Source organism: Notechis scutatus, chromosome 2, assembly GCF_049901735.1.
Source record: "Notechis scutatus isolate UNSWTSFEM ecotype Mainland chromosome 2, rNotScu1.2, whole genome shotgun sequence".
In the NCBI taxonomy this organism is placed as follows: Eukaryota; Metazoa; Chordata; class Lepidosauria; order Squamata; family Elapidae; genus Notechis; species Notechis scutatus.
In genome coordinates this window covers 172,499,019-172,520,784 of record NC_142010.1, presented here as the reverse complement: position 1 = coordinate 172,520,784, position 21,766 = coordinate 172,499,019, and the positions used below count along the sequence as shown (strand labels likewise).

Here is a 21,766-nt window from a genome sequence, read left to right as displayed (position 1 = left end):
ATTTCACCCAAGGCATCTATTAATATTGGTATTATCTTTGCTTTCTTTTGCTACAGTCGTTCTATTTCTGTTTGCGGGTCTTTGTATTTTGTGATCATCTCCTATTCTTTCTCTTCTTTTCTGCGGTCTCCAGGTACTGCCACATCCATTATCCAGACTTAACAATTGTTGTTATGTGTCAGGTGTTTCTCTGGTTGAATTCTGAAGTCCCAGAGCACTTGGCTTTTTTGTTTTCTATTACTTTGTCTATTTTATGTTTTATGAGCCAAGACATTATCAGTCTGTATTTGTAAATCCCTCAATATTTTAACCCTGCTAATTTTTACTAGTATTTCAATTATATATGCCCACCAATTTTTCATTACTGGTCCATGGTAATTTTTAAACATGTTGCAGTGAATCCTTTTGGAGATTGTGTTATGTCATTACTTATAATCAGTAATAATTATTGCTGTTACTATTATTATTACTGGGGGGGGGTCTGCTTCTCTAGACAATCTGAACTTCAAATCATTTGATTTTTTCAATTCATCTTGACTGCATTAGTTTGAATAGTTTGCTTCTGAGCCACCAAAATCCAGATATCTGTTTTTTTTCTTTTAATGTTCCAGTTGTAAGCCACGTCCAGGTTTTATCTTTATCCACTTTTGCCTCAATCTTTTGTAGAAATTGACCATAGAATACTTTTCTTTGCATTCCATTTGAGTTCATGGCTCATGTGCAGTGGTGGGATTCTATTTTTTTTACTACCGGTTCTGTGGGCGTGGCTTGGTGGGCGTGGCAGGGGAAGGATACTGTAAAATCTCCAGTCAGAGGTGGTATTTGCAGGTTCTCCGAACTACTCAAAATTTCCATTACCAGTTCTCTAGAACTGGTCAGAACCTGCTGAATACCACCTCTGCTCGTGTGATCTGCTGTTGCTTGGGGGCGGGGAGTGATTTTACTATGTTAATTTGTTTGATTTTACAAGTTTTATTGTTTTAAATCGTGTTTTATATGTTGTAAGCTGCCTTGAGTCGCCGTGGCGAATAGGCGGCAATACAAATCTAATTAATAAATAAATAATTGCTGCTTTGTGAGGGGACATGACATAAGTAAAAAAATCAAATATTAGTGAAAATTTTTAACCCTAAAAACAGTTTTGTAGTGATACAAATATATTGCTACAAAAATATTTGTCTTCACAAATATTCTTGAGGTCTTTTTATTATCTATAATTATAAGTAAAATAGATTTAAATAATGTATTGCTATAATGCAAAAATGAATTTGGAAAAGGGCATTTCATTTTAATAATAAAAATAACACATTTGTAAACATTCAAAAAGTAGGATTATGCATATTTTTTCCAATCACAATGAAATATTTACCTGAAAGCTGCAGTTTGTAAAATATTCCTGCCTGCAAGGAATTATGCTAGAAGCATGTCCATATTGCTTTAAAGGCAATTTCTTGTGCTTTTTCTATGCTTTTTTCACATGCTTTATACTCCCTTTTTACATCTCTTTTTACATGCTTTATACAGAGAACAGATTTGCAGAGGATTTGAGTTTCTTAGCTGTGGGTTTACTTCATATTTAAATGAAGAATTCTCAGACAGAATATATTTCCATAGTGTAGTAAATGCCAAATGCGATACCTATATGGTTAAAATATATAATGGATATATTCTTAGTATCATATTTTAACCTCTTCTGTACAAATAGAAAATGCTTCTGTTTTAATAGTCTATTTTATTGAACCCTGCATATAATTTGCAACCCTTTTCAATTTTTTAAGCTTATCTCTGACTTCTGGATTTAATATATCATATGGTCTTCCCTAATCCAACACTGAGAGCCCATTTGCTGTAGTAGTTAAGGCATCAGGCTAGAAACTGGGACACTATGAGTTTTAGCCCAGCCTTGGCATGCAGCTAGCTGGATGACTTTGGCCCAGTCACTCTCTCTCAGCCCTAAGAAAGAAGCCGTAGGAAACCACTTTTGAAAAACAATTGAACTGAAGGGAAAAAAACACACCCCAACACTATGATCTGTTTCTTAAGTGAGCAGAATCTTTCATTCTAATCTTTCTGCTGATTGGAAATTAGGCTACAGTAATTGTAATCTACTACATTCAAAGAGTATCAGGTTGTAAAGGGGCTAATTTATTCAGCACTGACATCTATGTTTTCCTTTAAAAGAAAACAATGCATGGAACTATATTTGGAACAAAGCAACAGTGATTCCTGATATATTTTTTTTACACCTTAGCCTTGGGAGAGGAAAAAAACTGAAAATGATGCTTCAGGTTAGTAACTGGAAAGCTTTGAGGGGCATCCCTTGCACTCAAATCTTGATTAGAAATGAAACAATGGTGCCAAATACATTATAATTCTATCAGCCTTAAGAACTGCATTCCTGTTCAGATATTCCACATGTTTCAAATGAACCACAAATATATCTTTAATAGCTAAATGTGTGCCCCTTAGCTCGACGATGTCCACTGAATGTTTCCCTCTGAAAGGATTCTGTATGTTGTTGAAATGTTGACGGGACTTTGAATTATTATGGAAACATGTCTAATGTATATGAAGCGGAAAATACATTGGACAACCCATGTCCCTGCAGATGAAGTCACCACTATATATTTTTTTCAAATTGGCATGTATGTCTCAAGCTGCCTGCCTGAATTTTTTTTTGTTTTAGTCTATAGGAGTATTAGCAGAGGCATTTTCTAGGGTGACTGATATCACCTTTATTATTTGTCATTGCAATGATCCCACATTCAATGATTTTGAAATCAAACAGCAAAAAATGCTAGAAAAACCTCACATTTGCTTTATAGGCAGGGGTGGGCTTCAAAAATTTTAGTAAAGGGTTCTCTGCCCAGTTGATGGGTGGGTGGCCATGGTGGGCCTCCTGCATCATGGCGGGGGTGGGTGGGTCATTTTTGCCTTCTCCGGGCTCCAGAGGCTTTCCTCGAGCCTCTGGGAGGGTGAAAACGGCCGCCCTGGGCTTCGAAGGCTCTCTGGAAGCTGGAAACAGGCCCATTTCTGCTGTTCCTGAACTTCTGGGAGGCCTGTTTTTTGCCCTCCCTGAGCCTCTGCATGCGGCCTGCACTCACCTGCATCCAAAACGGGCCACGTGGGGACTCCTGGAAGGGGCAGGGTGGGGTGGGCGGGGCCAACCAGGAGTGCGATTTGGGGGATCTCTGAACTGCACAGAATCTTAGCTAGGCGCTCTCCTGCGAACCCCTATGAACCCCCAACAGCCCACCCCGTTTATATGGATGATTTGAAGCTTTATGTAAAACCAGAAATCGAAATCCCGTCATTGACAAACACTAAGACTTTCTGGCATAGATACAGCAATGGAATTTGGCCTAGAGAAATGTGCTACAGTAGCAATAAAGTACAACAAACAGTAATGGCATTGAAAGGCAGCATGTGGTCAAACTATCAGGAGCCATCAGGATGAAGCTTATTAGTATCTGGACATTCTACAGTTGGATAACATCAAGCATGGACAAGTTGAAAATGCGATAAATAAAGAATATATTCAGAGTGAGAAAACTGCTAAGAAAAAAAAAATGAACAGTGGAAAGAACATCAAAGCCATCAAAAACTGGGCCATACCTGTGATATGACACACTGCTGGGATTATTAACTGGGCACAATCTGAACTGGAGAGTTTGGACCAATAAACAACAAAAAAACCCTTATGACTATTCACTATGTATTTCATCCCCATTCTGATACTGATAGATTATACCTGCCCCACAGAAATGGAGGCAGAAGTCAAGCAGACCATCAAAGAAGAAAAGCATGCATTGACAAATTGTGTAAAAGACAGTCAAGAATAAGCATTGATGCAAGTTAAAAATTAGAATTTACTAAATGTATAGAAAACAAATATTGAAATAATGTAATAAAAACTCAAATGGAATGCAAAGAAAAGTATTCTATGGTCAATTGCACCCAGCACCTTGAATTGCACCCAGAAGCAAATCGGTAGCCAATGCAGCTCCCGCAGCAGAGGTGATACATGTGCACACCAAGGTCTGCACAAACCCGTATGGGCCACTGCATTTTGCGCCAATTGGAGCCTCTGGATGATCCAGACGCTCTTCAAGGGCAGCCCCACGTAGAGCACATTACAATTATGGAAGCATGCATGCTCTCCTGTGCTCAACTATTCCAACATGGTTTAGCTGCGAAGTCCACAATAACTTCAAGAAGCATAGCAAAATTTTGTGAATTTGGTATTGCACTTCATTCAAGGAACATATAAGGAAATGACCAAATAGCCCAATTTCCTACACAATATTTTTTTTTGGACCATACCATAAGCACTTTTATGCTAGCATCATCTTTTATCACATTTATCTAAGATTATTTCTCAACCATCTTTAGCATTTTAGCGGTTGCTAAATCTACATTTAAGTATCCCAGTAACATCATTTAGTGGTATAGGATAATACTCATTTAATTAAGCAGTTTTGTCATTTGAGCTTTTTTAAGGTATCTTAGAAGTGTGTATGTGTGCGCGCGCGTGCGCTGTAGTAGTTTTATTTTTTTTTAATCCACTTTCTAGGACTTGTGTAATTTGCTGAAAAATTTCTTTACCTGTTTCTTGATCTATGCAACTTTGGCATGGAAATGTGTTTAGTCTTGATCACTGACCTCAATAAAGGTTATATCATGCACATTATATCATGTCTCAAGGACAGCCGAGGGGCTGAACAAAGGACCAGATGATTTCAAAGCAAAGGCACTTCATCACTGTCATGTCTGCTACACAACACCTCTGAAAGAGTTTGAGACAATATACCACAGCCTTCACTTCTGCCAGGCTTAAGACGCTGAGAACAAGAAACAAGGAACATTATGTAGCACTACTGTGTACTGTCATCATGTTGGATCTAATTATAGTGATAGAATATGTGAACTCAAAGAGGATGCCCTTGTATCTCTAAATGAGTTTCAGACTCTACTAGAAGACAGTAATTATGAAATTTTTGACTGCTGGAAATTTCAAATAAGTGTTCTTGATGCAAAAATTCAGAAGTCTTGCATCCTCAGAAATACTGCACTTGGCTGTGTCCTTCTTTGAAGCTGTTTTCATTTCAGTCAAGAGGAAGAAGTGAATAAGAGCCACGTGCAAAACTGCAGAAGGGACTTGATGAATGTTTACTCCTTCACATATGAAAAATACAACTTTTTGGTTATAAAAACTAAAAATGCTTCCTATCTTAGTCGATAAAAGTTCATCCTACCTTCGTCGATAAACTATCAAAAATCTTGGAAACTTTGCTTTCTCTCTCCCCAATAGAATTTTCCAACCTAGCAAGAGCCACAAAATTGTGTATGGCTTAGAAAGCCATACAAATTCCGAGCTAACATGTTGTTTATTAAAAATGTGTTTCTAAAAATCCATTCCTAAACCGATTTCCTTACTTTACTGAAGAAACACTCCAATTCGAAATCCATTAGATCATTACCTGTACAGTAGATGAAGTGGTTTATTGCTTACTTTTAAACACTATCAAACAACGCAGCTCACAAATCTGTACAAACTCAAAAATATTCTCCTCTCAGCAACACCTATATTAAAGTTCAATCAGATTGGATACAGAGTAGGTTAGCATCCAATTCTTGACATCTTTAAAGAAAGAGGTATCTTTTGACTGGTTTCCAGGGCTAAATGCATCCCTGCCACAAGAGGGCGCAGCAGCAGTTCCTGATAAGAAATGAAAAATTATATCCAATGCTAAAATTGGATATGATATAAAATAATAGAAAACCTGCCTTGGTATTTCAAGAGGAGGGGGATATGTACTATCTATTCACATAGAGGCATTTAAGAAGTTTATATAGTTATAAACTATCTACTTGTACTATGTACTATCTCTTGCATAGAGGCATAAAAAGACTATATTGCATTAACAACCAAAATACTACAACTTCCAAAGTATTATCTGTGCCTATTGCTCAAGTATATGAATAAGTAAATGCATATTGTGGGCCTTGGATTTTTTTATTAGAGATTGTATTCACCAATCAATTTCCCAATCCTTCCCATCAGAAATGCACTATTCACACATAAGCAAAAAAAATCCCTGTATATGAAATGATACCTACTTAGCAAGTGCATAACACATTGGTACAAAATGACCCATCCTGAACTACAGAAGCACATTAGTTGGCAGAAGGCACCATCTACCTATTAGGATTGCATTCACACAAAAATTGGAATAAAAAAAATAACTAATAAAAAATAACTCATCCCATATGGACTATATACAGTGAAAATACAACTGATCTGGTTAGTTTATGGTGTCATACATTTTCCAGAAGTTTGGGTTTAGTTTTCCATGAGGAAACAGGTAATAGGAATAAAATCTGTACTTCAGAAATAAAGTTATCTACTTGATGGTTCACCTCAACCTTTAACGATTTGCTTTTCTGCATTCAGGGACTTCACTCGCTGAATCAGAGAGTGTGTGTAAGTGTGTGCACAGGCATCTATTAAGACTCAGTCCATTTAGCATAAATACATGAATGGAATTTAAACTTAGGCTTCAGTACTTAAGACATTGCCAAGTTACTTTATTTGTTTACTGGTTCCTATTTTCCTGCTATACCTTCTTCTGATCTATAACTGCTTTTCCATATCATTTATTCCTCTTAGTCAACCTGACCAAGGGTGCTGACAACAAACACAGGAAGGGGCTATTACCATTATTAGTTTATGAATGGATCTGGAGCTGTACTGTTAGAAGAAGAATGCTGGATTATAGGGAATTTAATCTGAATACATTGTATTTCCAAGCATCACTGAAATTGTAATTCTGATTGATTGATTGACTGGCTGATTGGTTATGTGCCCTCAAGTGGGTGTCAATGCTTAGTGATCACAGTGATTGGCAGATTATCTCCATGATGCTCTGTTTCTAACCAGGACCTCCATTTTGTGCAATGGTGCCCCAAAAATGTTACTAATACAACTTGAATTGGTGCCTTCCTTCCAGTAATTCAGTAATCCAGTAATCCATGAAATTCATGCATCCCTAGGATATATCTACCATCTGTCTATTTCTGGAAAATATTTAAACTTCAATTATGGTCAGTCACTACATTAATATGTTGGACTGCATTCTTCAAAAAGAAGAAATAAAGAACAGATTACAACAATTAATTCTACATTTTTCCATCTGTCTAGAAGGAACATATGTCCCAGATTTCACATATTGTGCAAAAATGTTTCAACTGGTCTTTGTTTATTTATTTACTTTTGCGGACAGGAGCAAAAACAACACCTTTCGAGTAGCAAATCGGTTATATTGGGCTGATGTCCAAAATCAAAGCAAGGTTAGTATTTTGATTGACAGGAATTCTTATGAAAAATCCAAAAACATCTTGTAAAAAAACAAATAGAAACCACTTCCATATGGAGCTCCATTTGAATGAGTCCTTACTTTAGGGTGTTGGTTAGTTTCACTATTGTTAATTTAAATATAAAATATAAAATAACAACATTGAGTAATTTAATTTCAAAGTTCTGGTATGAATGGTTTGAAAACAATTTACTTTTCAAAAATAGAAATAAATTTCTTCTATACTCAAAACTTAAATTGCAAAAAATGCCTTACAACTACAATTACAATTACTTTCAAAAGACTTTTTTCCCCCCAAACAGTAACTTGCTCATGCTTTCCCCTGTAACAACAAACCTCACTTGAAATGTAGAATAAAATATTTGGGCATTTCTTTTTATTTTCCCAACATGCATAATAAACAGAGGAGGGAATACGTGTTATAGAAAATTAGTAAAATGTAAATAAGTTAATTGTGTCAAAAAGAATCCTATACCTATGGCAGAGAAGTCTCTAAGTTTGTTTTAAAAAGTGAAGAATTAAAAAGTGAAGAAATCTCTATTTTTTATTTTCTAATTGTCCAATGTCCCTTATGCAGCTCTAAAAACAGCATTATTTGAACCTAAACATTTTATTATTATAGTTTGGACAGCCTTAAAGTTTCAAAAATTATTACAAATCTTAACCTTCTGATCATTACGAAATACAGAGTTACATACACCGGTAATCTTTTTAAAAATATTCAGTTGCAAACAACAACAAAGTTTAACAGCTGCAATTATATGTACAAACTAAGAAGTGTGCAGACATACAAATAGAGCCGTCTCGCTGGTCCTTTCAAGATAAGCAACACTAAGCAAAGTGCAGAAAATGAGTAAGAAATTTAAAAAAAAAGAAATTAAATCTTGAGACAAGTAAAAGAAAAAAAGCTATACCTAATCTAGTTTACACCAATATCATACCTTATAGATCTCTATATCTTCCTGTTCTTGCAAACCATCCTTGGTTCCACCATATCAATAAAGTTTACCACATCATAGATTGCCTTTTCATCTTCTTCCTCTCTCTTTTTTCTTTCTAAGGATCTGATCAACTCCCCTGAACTGGACATTTTTCAGTCAACTTCTCAACTTAACTCTTCCTTTATATGCTTGTTTTCAGTCATTCCTCAATCTTATTTCTATATGACCATGTGAACTTAAAATACTTATTTTGTTCTGATCTCTCACATTTTATTCAATCCATATTTAGTTCTCATCAACTCATCTCTGTTTCTTCACATTTTGCCACAAAAATAATCCATTTTAACTATAGTGATACTCAACTGCTTTGAAACTCATCAAATTTGGTGTTCAATGCATTCAATGCAAATGTTATTAGCAATGCAAAAATTTTGTCCTAGTATTCATTGTTTATTTGGCACTCAGTACACAAATTAGACCTCGTCAGTGTTGTCTGCCTTGTGATTCACTGCATTATTCCTTATGGGAAAGCTTTCTTTGGTTCTCACAGTTTTTGGTATTCATTGCACATCCCAGAACCAATTAACAATGAGTACCAAGGTACTACTGTACATTCAACTTTTCTGTTTCTCCTCTCATATACAACCCAGTCACTAGAGCAAAGTGGGCCAAAACATGATTTTACACAGTCATTTTTGCTTTTTTTTTTAACAAACATTCAATACTTGTAACAGATTATATATTACCAACTATTCTTCTACCTGAACATGCCCATCTTTCTCCAATCATTTCCCTATCTTTAAAAAAACGTTCTATTAAGGTATGCAAATTCACTTACTTGGACTAATTTTTTACCAGGTATATATAACTTTTATTTGTCCACTTCATTTTCTCTGTCAAATATATTTACCTTGGTCTTTGATTCTTTAATTTTCAAATCCAACTTCCCCTACTACATTTTACATTGTATCTAATAGTTGCTGAAAATCATTTAGGTTTCAAATTGTCTGCATGGAAAAGTACATATGCATTCACATCCCCAACCAGCACGTCAAAAATTCATTATAAGCATTTCTTATACATTTATTCATAAATATGTTGAACAACCAAGGGAGCATTACAGAGTTTTGTCTTACTCTCTGGTCAATCCTGAACCATTTCTTAAACATCCTATTAATTCTCACACATGTTTTACTTCTATCATATACTTTCATCTCATTCTGTAAGCAGCTTTCAATTCCATATCCCATAATCGGGTAATATTAATTTGATAATACTGTTTCTCTGAATCAACAAAGATAGAATAAAAATTCTGTTTCCCAATGAAACATTTCTCATTGACCAAGGTCTACATTGCATGCCCTCAGTCCCCAATAAAACCATGCTGTTATTCCCATATTTCCCATATTGCTCTCCAATACTTCTATTCATTCTGGTTACTACGCTTGAATAAAGTCAATTGTGCTGCTTTTATTATGTCATCATCACGATCGTATATCCTTTGTTCTTCAGTATAGGATTTATACAGAGAACAGACTGGCTATGTCTGTCCGGAGTTCATTGCAAGTTGGTCCATACCTGCTATTCTATTTACAGAGGAAGCTGAGATCAGCAGAGAGTCCCTGCCAGAAGTGAGGAAGTGACCTTAAAAGATTCCAGCTTTTTAGTGAAAGGCTGAAAGTTCAGTGCCAGTGCCCAGTTAACCATGGATGGTTTCCTGAAGCTCTACAAAAAGGAACTCTAAAAAAAATCTGGTAGACAAACAGGATAAAAGAGAGATGGGATGGGCTGAGATTCCTTTCAAACTTCTTGCAGAAACATCTTACATTGTGGAATAAAGCTACAAATAATCCTATCTAATACTTCATTTCCCAGTGTGCAAAGAGTTTGTAGGAAAAGCTCTAAAAGAGCCTCTAAGAATAGTGAAAAGTTTTTTTCAAGAGAAAGGAGGAAAAAAGACAGTGTTGCAACTCTACAAAAAAAGAAATCAGTGCTTTAAAAAATAATGAACATTTCATTCCATGACTATGCAGAATGGGAACAAAAGAATTACATTTTTCTTTTATTCTTTAGCAGAGGAAACTTCCAGAACTGGATAGTAGATGGAGAGGAGAAAAGCTTTGTGTGGGGCTCAGAAAGATGTTCCCCAGAACCCCTTTAGCAACACTACTCTACTTGCCATTATGGTTTTTAAGTCCTATAACTCACTAGTCTGTAGACCAGTGGTTCTCAACCTGTGGGTCATGACCCCTTTGGGGGTCAAAAGGGTCAACCCTTTCACAGGGGTCGCCTAAGACCATAGGAAAACACATATTTTCAATGGTCTTAGGAACCAAGCCATAATTTTATGGTTGGGGGTCACCACAACATGAGGAACTGTATTAAAGGGTCACGGCATTAGGAAGGTTGAGAACCACTGCTCTAGACAAATAGTTTGGGGGGGTGGGTTAGGACTGCTATATCTGGGCTGCAAAACTCCATATGATCACTAGGTGGTAGCAAAGAAAAGTAATTCTTTGCTGCCAGCTATTGATCATATGGATTTTTTGAAACCCAGATATTGTAGGCTTAATAAAGGGAGACTTCACTGCTTTTTTTCTGTTTAGCAAAGGCTACTAAAGTTTATTTAGTCCAACTTGTTTAATATTTCAATGAGATTTTCCCTTTCAAGGAATTTGTTTTTTCATGTTACAATTAACCATATTTGAAAATCACTGTACCTTGGAAAATTAAATTGACTGGGATCATACAATTATGTTTCTTTTATATATATTTTTTTCTTATATGCATCCATGTATTCATAACTATGTTTTTACTTATACCTATTATCTTGTAAGCAATTGACAAATAAAATAAATAAAACAAAATAAATAAATAAATGTTAATAACCTGATTTATGCAAAATACTAAACTGAAACCAAAGATATAATATTAGATAAAGCAATAGAGAAAGCAATTCAGATGAGGAAATGAGGAAAATGTGCCTGCCAGCTCTTTATGTTATCCTCAGAGTTCTTAGAATGGTCTGTAGGAAGTATAGACCAACAAATATTTGACCAATCTCAAAATTGAATGTTGTAAAATGAAATAACAGTTACAGTATATTGGTCCTTTAATGTAGATTGAACAGAAATATTAAACCAGACAAACGTGAAGGTATAAGGAAAGAGGTATCTCTTCCTTATCTAATTACGTCTAATGAGGAATGTTTATGAATGTTGGAGTAAATGCTTGTTCACTAAATGATGCTTTGATCTGTTCTTCTTTGATTATACTATGAACTACTATATACTTAGCTGACAATGGAAATACAATGATCACTGCTATATCTGTTACTCCTGTGCTACAGCCGGAATAAACAAACTGAACTAAGTTGAAAAATGTGCATATTTTTTTCTAATTAAGTAAAATTTTGTACTGATAAGAATCTAGAGTGTAATGGGAATGTAAGCTATGAATCAAAGTTATGGTTCCAATTCAAGATATGAATTTACTCAGTAGCATTCAGGAGATAGTTGCTATTTGTTTTCTATCTTCAGATGTTCCAGAATGCCGCCCAGGAATTCTAAGTGCTCCAGTCTTATACCTCCAAAGAACACTAGCATAGTATATAGTACACTCAGCAAAGTGTATTGTTATGGAGTGGAGTACTATAGAAATGCTGAGCATTAATGTAACATAATTCTGAGTATAGAATTCAAAGGGGTTTGTAACCTCAATAGTACTTGAGGTAAGAACGTATTCACACAGGGACTAAGATTGGTCAGTTCTTGATGACTGATTACCTACTTAGACTGAAAGACCTTGGAATAATAATTACTGCCAGTAGCATTTAATTCTTATTCATGCTCACTGTGTCATTTATGAATGAAGATGCACAGGGGTGGGATTCAAATTTTTTAACAACTGGTTCTGTGGGCATGGCTTAGGTGGTGGGCGTGGCTTGGTGGTCATGTGACTAGGTGGACGTGGCTTGGTGGTCATGATATTGGCTGGGTGTGGCCAACTCAATATCACTCACATCGAGGAACACATCTCCTCGCCTGGCCTCTCATGACTGTGTGGATGCTGCAACAGTCGTAAGTGTGAAAAATGGTCATAAGTCACTTTTTTCAGGGCCATTGTAACTTTGAATGGTCACTCCACACAAGCAAAGTACCAGCAAAGGAGGGGGGGAAAACTCCAGAGAAGTTCCTGAGACAGGAAGTCTAGTCCTGCCAAAAATGTAATAAGGGTTAACGGAGAGGCAGTTTCTGTAAGCAACACCAGAATGTTTCCTTCCTGCCTTCCTTACAGGATTAGGCCAGTAATTTCTTCTAACAACCAGTCTCCGGTTGAATGTTAACAACTGGTTCTAGCGAATAGGTGCAAACTGGTAGGATCCCAGCCCTGAAGATGCAGTTGTGAATAGATTTTCACCTGAAGTACTTCCACTGCAGAAGGTGGCACTCCATTAAGGAAATCTAAATACATTTATATTGCAACCACTCTGCTGTTCTTCTCACTAAAAGGTTAATACCATAGATAAGTATCATTGCTTTCACATCTACAGGAATTTACTGGATTAGTAGAAAAGCCGATTGGAGAGACCCTTCTTTTACTTATTTTGTTATAATAAGAATATTCTATTTCACACATATTAGTGTATTGAGACTGACGCCAAAAGTTTTCTGCTCCATGATCATAATAAAAGCTTTTGATTTGGCTAAAAGCATGTGAATATTTTAAATAATTGAAGGAAATCTAAATAATTTTAAATAAATAAAAACTGCTACTGATTGCTTCACAGAAAGCTAATTTTTCATAATTTTAAAACTCCTGGTTGTTTTGACATAATAGTTAAAGTAGTTTTAAAATGGAGAAATATTCCTTGTATGCAGAGAATCATTGATTAAAATTGGTTCTTTTTCTTTAAAACTGGCTCACACAGTTTAATCAGAGTTCAGTTGATCAAACTACAAATTAATCTCATTAAAGATTACATACCAGTGCACACTGATCTAGTTTTATAAAAGGCTTAATGAGAATTTTATGTATAACAAGCATACTCTGGAAAAGTCTTTTAAAGGTGGCTTCAGGCAGGACATTCTGAATGAAGCCAACATTGATTAACTTGTATTGAATAATTCACATATCTAATTCAATCAAATCCACACACACACACACACAAAAAACCATTGTTTTTTCTCTACTACTTTTTTATATTATATTTTTATATTACTCTGAATTTTGAAAAATAAAAAAATGAACAGTACAATGCTTACATGAACCCCTCCCCCAATTAAACTGATAATGCAAGAAGAATCTGAGATACTGCCCAGTTCTAATATTAACACAATTATGAAACAGGTGTTTAACCATGTTGTCATTTCATGAAGTATTGACATAAATTAATGTTGCTATTTGAAAAGTCCATGGCCCCCAACATTGTAATTTTGGGACAGTATTAGAATCTCATCTTTCTTCCACCCTACTCTTGTTTGAAATTGTAGCAGTCATGGATGTCAGAATAGAATAAAATAATATTCTCAAAATTGATACAATAAAATAATAATTCAAAAGATTTATTCTTGTTCAATCATCTGGATACGCTGATTCATAATTTTCCAATGAATTATTTTGTCTACACAGAGACATTCTTGTTTGTGTTTTTTTAAGAAAATCCATTAAAATTAACTCACCCACAAAATGCCATGTCTCTACCTTGTGAATACTGGGTATTAAATATCTGGGAATTAAATATCCAATAGAGCAATAAAGACTAGAACATGCACTTTCATAGACTATAAGAATGTGATTTGTTTATTTTTTACCTTCCTCTCTTTTGCGTTTGTTGCTTTCAGCGCTGGGAGAAGTAATTCCCAGAATTCCGCTAATCGAGTAGGAGGAGCCAGCTGAGTCTGTGCTTACCGAAGACACCTGCGTCACAGACCCTGTGGAGGCTGTAATTAGAAACAAATGAATCAATGGGCAAACCAACATAAAAAGTAAGCATGCTTCAATATCTTACAATCATCTCTTTGGGATGGGAAGAGGGAAAGAGACTGTTTGCAGTCACTAGAATGTCAGTTTCCAGTCTAATTTCAGCTATCAGCTCTAGATATTGTGACAAAAAAAACCCTACGGTAAATAAATGTGTGCACTGCAAAAATTATTCAATTTATCAACGACTAAAAATTCTGGAATTTTGCTTCTGGATGATATCAAATAGAGAAAGAAGGCCTTGGATCAAATGGTGGAAAACTTAGGTTTAGTATTTTGGACCATTTATGATGTAGTAGTTAGTTTATAAAGGTTCAAAATACTTCCTATGCATCATATCATATATCATATCATACAACCACCTTCTAACTTAGAATAGTGTTAATATATCCATGTTAAGGTGGGAAATTGTTGCCTAAAAGCAGATCATGAGGTTATGGCTAAGTCAAATTATGAATCCAAGTTATAGATTTTTCAGATCACTTTTAACTTATGATCTCTTCTAGCTCACAAAAATGATAATTATAATTTAATTCTTTTCCAGGATAGTGTATACAAGGCCATTTGCTCTCAATAAATTAGTCTGAAAAGGAATGCAGTTAGGGCTTGGGGCCACACAATAAAACAGAATAACAAGGGATTTAAACTTAATTTTGAATTTAGATGTTGAATAACACAGACCAAAGGAAACCACTTCTAGGACACTTGCAGTCTAAAGAGAAAGAGGGTTGTAATAACAATTGTTGCTGCATTTGCATTTTATGTTTAGAATAAAGTAAATTAATGCTTTGGGTCTTGTGAATAACAGAATCTCTTGGTCTGCAAATGGCATTTCTAACAAAAGCAAAACACATAAATAACTAACATTCTTTTGTCCTTCAATAATATCCAAAATCTTTCCTGCTGGAGTAGACAACTCAGTCTGCCAAATGATACAACTCGCCTGGTTCAGTACTGAGTTAATTTGATTTCATTAGAACTCTTGGAGCAAAATACACACTGAAATTGGAATTAAGTATGCAGAGTGCATATCAGTGCCATCCATTGTTGGTTTTATGGCTAATAAAGATCCAATTTAATTTATTTAAGAAGTTATATGTATTCTATGTAATTAGACTTCACAAATTCAGAAGTCAAACATGATTCAAAATCAGGAACCTTGGATAAGTGATTTCTCTGCTTGCTCCATTCCCCTCTCAATATATTCACAAAAAGCATCACCTATAACATTCAGTAGCTTCCCTTCTAGAGAAGACTTAGAGGTGCAGCAAAGGAGGTAGAAAGGACATATCAGGTGGGTTAGAATGCTTTCTGCTGAAGCCATGGAGTGGAGAAGTACACATTTATTTAATTTTTAAATATTTCTTATTGGCATGGCTATCCAACCTGAACAATGTGACTTTAGGCAGCTGAAAGAAACATCCAAACAAAAACAATATGTCTAATAAAGTCCATAACCAGCAATTTAGCTCACATTCATACCCTCTCCTGTTGGGCACTACTTATTCCAGCCCCCAAACACACTTAGCCAACAGGATCAGATGAAACCTGAAGGGCATGAATGGGCTATCACTGCAATAGTGCAATATATGATATTCACTAAAGACCCTAAAATTGAACAGAAGTGAGAAGGACAACTACAAATTAATAGATACAAATTAAAGATGTCTTCTCTATGGACCCATCTGCATCTTGAGCTGAAATAACTGGAATTAAATCCATTCAGTCTCAAGTGAAATCAGTGAGATTATTCTGGAGTACATTTCCCTTTATTCTGTTTTAAAACTGTTTATATTTAAAACAATGCCTGCAACTTAATAAACTTGTTTTTAATCCAAATAAAATTTACTGAAATTCATTTCTCTCAAAAGTTTTACAGAGGGATTTTTTTTTTGTAAAGACAATAAAATCAAGGTATCTATGTTAATCTGTTTTTTAAAATGTTCAGTTCAGTTGAAGTATGTTGATTCCCCTTCTTTGGTTCAGCAAGAGGATATCGGCTTGAATATATTATGTAAGTGACTTCAAATTAGCTGAGTTTATTTTAAGCAGTTCTATTTCTGTGTCAGGGACTCTGCCAGAAAAACCCCTATAAAGTCTATTACTTTTCAATGACTAGCATTTGATGGTATGCATCTGAATTAGGTAGAGAGAGAGAAATAAAGTTTTCAAAGTTTTGCTACCTCTTCACTGAAAATTGCAAGTGCACAAAGAATTATAGAAGGCTTGGTTGATAGAAGAAAAAAACACATTCAAAACTACTTACTGACTAATGGTGCAGAAAATGTTATGAAGAACTATCCTTTTCTTGATTTATTACTTTAATTATCTGACATTCTATAGACCCCCATTAGTAGGATGATTTTTTTTTGGTTTAGATTTCAATTTTCTGTCTCATGGTGAAAGCTATTTATCATAATAATCAGTAAAATTCAAAACCTTTTAGCAGTATTTATAAAATTCATTTACCATGTTCAACCCTTGGAGAATGATAAAGAAGGTGCATTAGTACGTGTGCTGAACTGTTTTATGCAGAATTTTCTGGCCATAAGAGTGATTAAAAGTTCCTTAGAATGAATACACACACACAGACACACACAGACACACACACAAAATTTCCGTTACCTATGCTATGACTTGAGGCTGGGACTTGCTGGTTAGGTGGCTGCTGCACCTTTGTCCGAATAATCCTGCATAATAGACAAATTCCTGCTTACAATTATATAAATAACAACAGAGAACAAATTATTTATGCAACATAATTAACAATAATGAATGTCCAAGCATATTAGTCCAGTTCGTTACTGTGGTATATCCCAGAGAGCATTATAGTGAACATCTGAAAATTTTGCTGAAAGAGAGTTAAAAAAAAAAAAAGAGATGATATTCACAAAATGAATCTTGTATTGAACACATTCTCACAAGGATGGCAACATTCAGAAAAGCTTAGACAGTCAGAATAATGTACATATTATTACCCCTTCAAGAGGAACTGAAAGAGTGACAACTTGGTAAGTGGACCAACATCAAATACAGCATAAACAATAGTTTGATTCCAACAACCAACACCTCCATTCCTGCAAATCCTTTGATCCAAAGAAAGAAAACTGCATTTAAATCCCATAGGTATTAATCAGATTTCAACTAATTATTATTACCACCAATAATTACCATGTCATTGGCTTCATGGGACTTAATTATGATTAATTTTATTAAGACTAAGGCAACTGAAATTATTGAATTAGATTTATTAATCTAAAATTATGACAAAGGAAGCAGGGCCATCCATGAAGAGGGGGTCAAAATCTGCAAGATGACAGGTACAACAAGCACAGCCTCTTTTGTACATGTGTGCAACACTAACACAATTGTTAGTTTGCAGATTTTGAGCAACCTGATAGATATGGCCTTGTTATCATTAATCGGGTACCTGGTTTTGATTTCCTTCCTTCTGGTCCCATTGGCTGATCACAAAACTACCCCAAACATTAACAATATTTCAGATAAAGATTTTTCTGTGATTTATTTAAACTTAGACTATTCCTACATTGAATAAATTTATGTACACCAGCACAAACAAGGGATATAACTTGACTTATTGACACATTTGCAACAATAAATATACATTTTTAAATTATTGGTTTATGTATATTTGGATCAGAAAAATACTACTATGGAATAAATCAGGACATCTGCTATAGGACATCTACAGAGTAAGTAGATGTAGTAAGAAGAGCTAAAACAAGAGATCTAAGTATACATAAATGGTGTGCTTGTCATTGATTTCAATAAGAACAAACTGTTATATTAATTTCCAACCAATGGAACAGCTTGCCTTCAGAAATTGTGGGAGCTTCATCACTGGAAGCTTTTGAGAAGAGACTGGATGCTATCTGTGTAGAGTCTACACAGTAGAAATGGTACAGTCTCCTGCTTGGGCATGGGGTGGTGGACTAGACCCTTCCAATTCTATTAATCTGTCTGTCTGTCTAATCTTTTCTACCTGAAGTGCTGCCTTCCTGGATATGAACTTAACCAGTTATCTAGATCAGAAGAAGGCCTGAAGAAGTTTCCATAGCTACCAGAACTTCCCATATTAGAAAAGTGCCCTTTCCATTATGCAGGTATCAATTTAGAGAGGTGCATTTTACCACCACTTTCACCAACCTACCTGCTAATTGATTGTAATTTTATTGACTCTAATGTTGCAGCTTTTATAAGCTGCCTCAAGTGCTTAAATAAGTAGATAGCCAGGATACAAATCCAATATCTTAAATGAATAAAGTCTTCACTCATCTAATGTTCTGTTAATTGACATAATTCTATGCATTCTATTCTATACTATACTATTCTACACATTGAAGCATATAATATTTATGTGCTCCGGTTTAATTTATTCTCATTTGTTAGTTTTTCAGACTTAGAATATTCAAGAAAATAATACCCATTTTATATACAATCCAGAAAACAGCCGATGAAATGTTGGGCTGATCATTAAACTCAACTGGAAACAGTACAGTACAGCATGTCTAAACCTTCATCCTGAAGTAGATGATGGGATAATGAGATGATGATGGTTATGATTATGATTATGAAGATCATGATGATATAATTTTAATAAAGTAACTGAAAAATTATTATGACAAACTATCTACTTTTCCAAGTTTGCACAATTTGCCAATCTATGAACAACACTGATTATGTCCTTGTTTAACAGAGGACCCACGTTTTCCCAAATATATAGTTTAAGGCTATGTATTTAAAACAAAATCTAGAAGCAAGTTTTACATTTAGAGTTATGCAGTAATTGTTTGCCAAGCAAAACCATGTTATTCTTGAAAAGGCTCATGGATGGTGAATTCATGGTTAATAGGTCTTAGTCATAAACTAAGTCATGATTCAACATGTTAAAATCCCTCCATCTTTTCTTAGCCTGTAATAAAGATAATATAGTACAATGCCGTAATAAGTAAGTCTTTAAAAAACCTACAAAAAATAGAACTTTATAATAATGCTAAGTTTATATTAAATTTATTTAATTATAAATAATATTATTTATTATATTTAATATTATATAATATTATATTTAATAATATAATAATATTATTTATTATATTTATATAATATATTTATTATATTATATTTATATTTATTCTTATTTAAGAATATTTGAGTGGTTTTCTTGTTGAGTTTGGTTGTTTTCTTGAAGACATTCCATTATATCATCAGTATGTCATCAACACTGATGATGTTACCTAATTTGGTAATGAAACAACTGCAAGAAAGCTACCAAGCTCACGGAGCACCAAGGACTCTTCATTATTAAATTTCTTTAATAAGATTTTACCAATGCACAGCTTTTTACAGAATGTCTCACATTCACAAGCATATTTGGACACCATCTTAATTTCAAACCATCTAGTTCTTCAATTCTTATGATTTAGTGCTGCCACTAAAAGACCTTACGGATATTCAGTTTTGGTGGGGAAATTGATATATGGACAATTTTCTGTGAATGTTCATAAAGGTACATAAAGTGAACTCACATAGAGTGAAAAGTGACTGGATAAATAAGCCTCTACAAGAAGAAGTGAAACTCTGTGATTTTGTATAAGTCACTGGTTTGCCTCTCCCCACTCTCTTTCTACCTTCATGTCAGTCTACACATCTATGCCCAGAGAAGGGCAAAAACAGAACAAATAATAGTAAAGAATAGTAAAGGCTCTAAAGCTGTATGAAATCAATATTAAGATTAGCTAGTCATGAACAAAGTTGTCTTTAATTAGGGACCCCCCTGGAGTCTCTAAATGTTCCTATGAGTTACAGAAATTCTCCTCCTCCCACATCTGACCCTGAAGAATCCTTTCCTTGTTGTTCTGACTGATCCCACACTCCTTTGGAGCAGATGTGTGGGAAGGAAAGCATTACAGAAAAATAATTGGAGAAAATCACTTTCCTCTCTTAGATATTTCATCAGCAGTACTTCTCATATACCTGGTTCCCAGACTCTGATATTTAAAGATATATCATTCAACTGTTTACAGTATTTACACTATATAATTTGCAAACATGCATGTGATGTCATTTGTTCCTTGCACCTAGTTCTGGATGGGATTGCACTGTCCCAGACAGACCTGGTACTCAACCTGGACTTGTACTCCTGCTCAAAGAGCAGGTGGCAGTCATGGCCAGGACAGTTTTTGTGCCAGTTCATCTGGGGTACCAATTGCTTCTTTCCTGAGTTGCGATCAGTTACACAAATCTTGATCATCTCATCCTTGGACTATAGCAAGGCACTGTACAAGGGGCTACCCTTGAAGAATATTTGGAAGCTACAACGCAAAATGAAGCCATGCAGACAGTTCTTGGGTCCCCTAGGGTGGCCGATATTACACTGGTTGCCAGTTTGCTTCCCAATCCAATTCAAGGTGTTGGTTCTTATCTTTAAAGTCTTTCATGGCATGGGTCCAGGTTATCTGAGGTGCCGTCTCACCTACTGTGCGACTGGCTGTCCCCACCTGTGCTAACAGACAGGTCATACTGCAGATTCCATGAGTCAAGGAATTTTAGTGGGCAGGGTCCAAGAAAAGTTTTTCTGCTGTGACTCCCTCCCTCTGAAAACATCATGCCCCTGAGGTAAGATTCACAGCTTTTGGCCTTCCAAAAGGAACCAAAGACCTGGATCTGCCAACTGGTCTGGGGTGCCGATGAGGTTGTATCATTCTAGAGGTGATTAATGGACTAAGATAACACTCTACCTTTCCTCTGTGTCATTCTTGCTCCCTTTCCTCCCATCTTTATTAATTTTAACTCAACTTTAGTGTTAATATTTATTGTTTTAATGTTTTAAATATTTTATCTTATTGTTTTTAATTGATTGTAAGCTGCCAGAGTCGCCTCTCGAATTGCCTCTAGGTGAGATGGAATTTAAGTTTAGTAAATAATCAGTAAGAAAAATAATAAGAAAGCCCCCCCAAAAAAGTCTGAATAGTGGATGTGGCAGTATCTGGAGACAGCAGAAGAGAAGAGAAGGAACTGGAGAATATAACAAGATACAAGTCCTGCAAATAAAAACACAACAATTGCAGCAAAAGAAAACAGAGGTAGTACCAATAGTAATAGGGGTTGTGGGTGCAATTCCAAAACAACTGAAGCCACACTCAAACAACATCGGCAGTGACAAAATCACCACCAGTCAATTGTAAAAGGCAGCTTTACTCCAAAAACCATCCTCCAACAATATCTTTAACACCCATCAAACATTCACATCTGCCTATCCCAAATCCTTGGGACAAAATCAATAGATGGACAAAAATGCCAAAAACCAGTCTGAACATCTGGCTGATCATGTGAGAAACCAAAATGAGGAGGAGGAGGAGGAGGGTCCAGATAACATGTCTGGAACAAAGTCCATTGCGCAAGCTAAGCAGATCAAGTTCTATAATTTGCCTGGATCATACAGCAACC

The 21,766-nt window shown here is 35.2% G+C and overlaps 1 protein-coding gene across 1 annotated transcript in view; it reads right to left on the bottom strand.

Moving 5' to 3' along the window:
- The window catches only part of PAX5 (paired box 5), a 243,846-nt gene that overhangs the window by 183,917 nt on the left and 38,163 nt on the right, over positions 1–21,766 (bottom strand). The window contains exons 4-5 of the mRNA XM_087957413.1: positions 16,925–16,989; positions 14,131–14,259 (exon numbers count right to left, since the gene is read on the bottom strand). Coding sequence (XP_087813539.1) covers positions 14,131–14,259; positions 16,925–16,989 — 194 coding nt within the window. The remainder of the gene's footprint in view (positions 1–14,130; positions 14,260–16,924; positions 16,990–21,766) is intronic.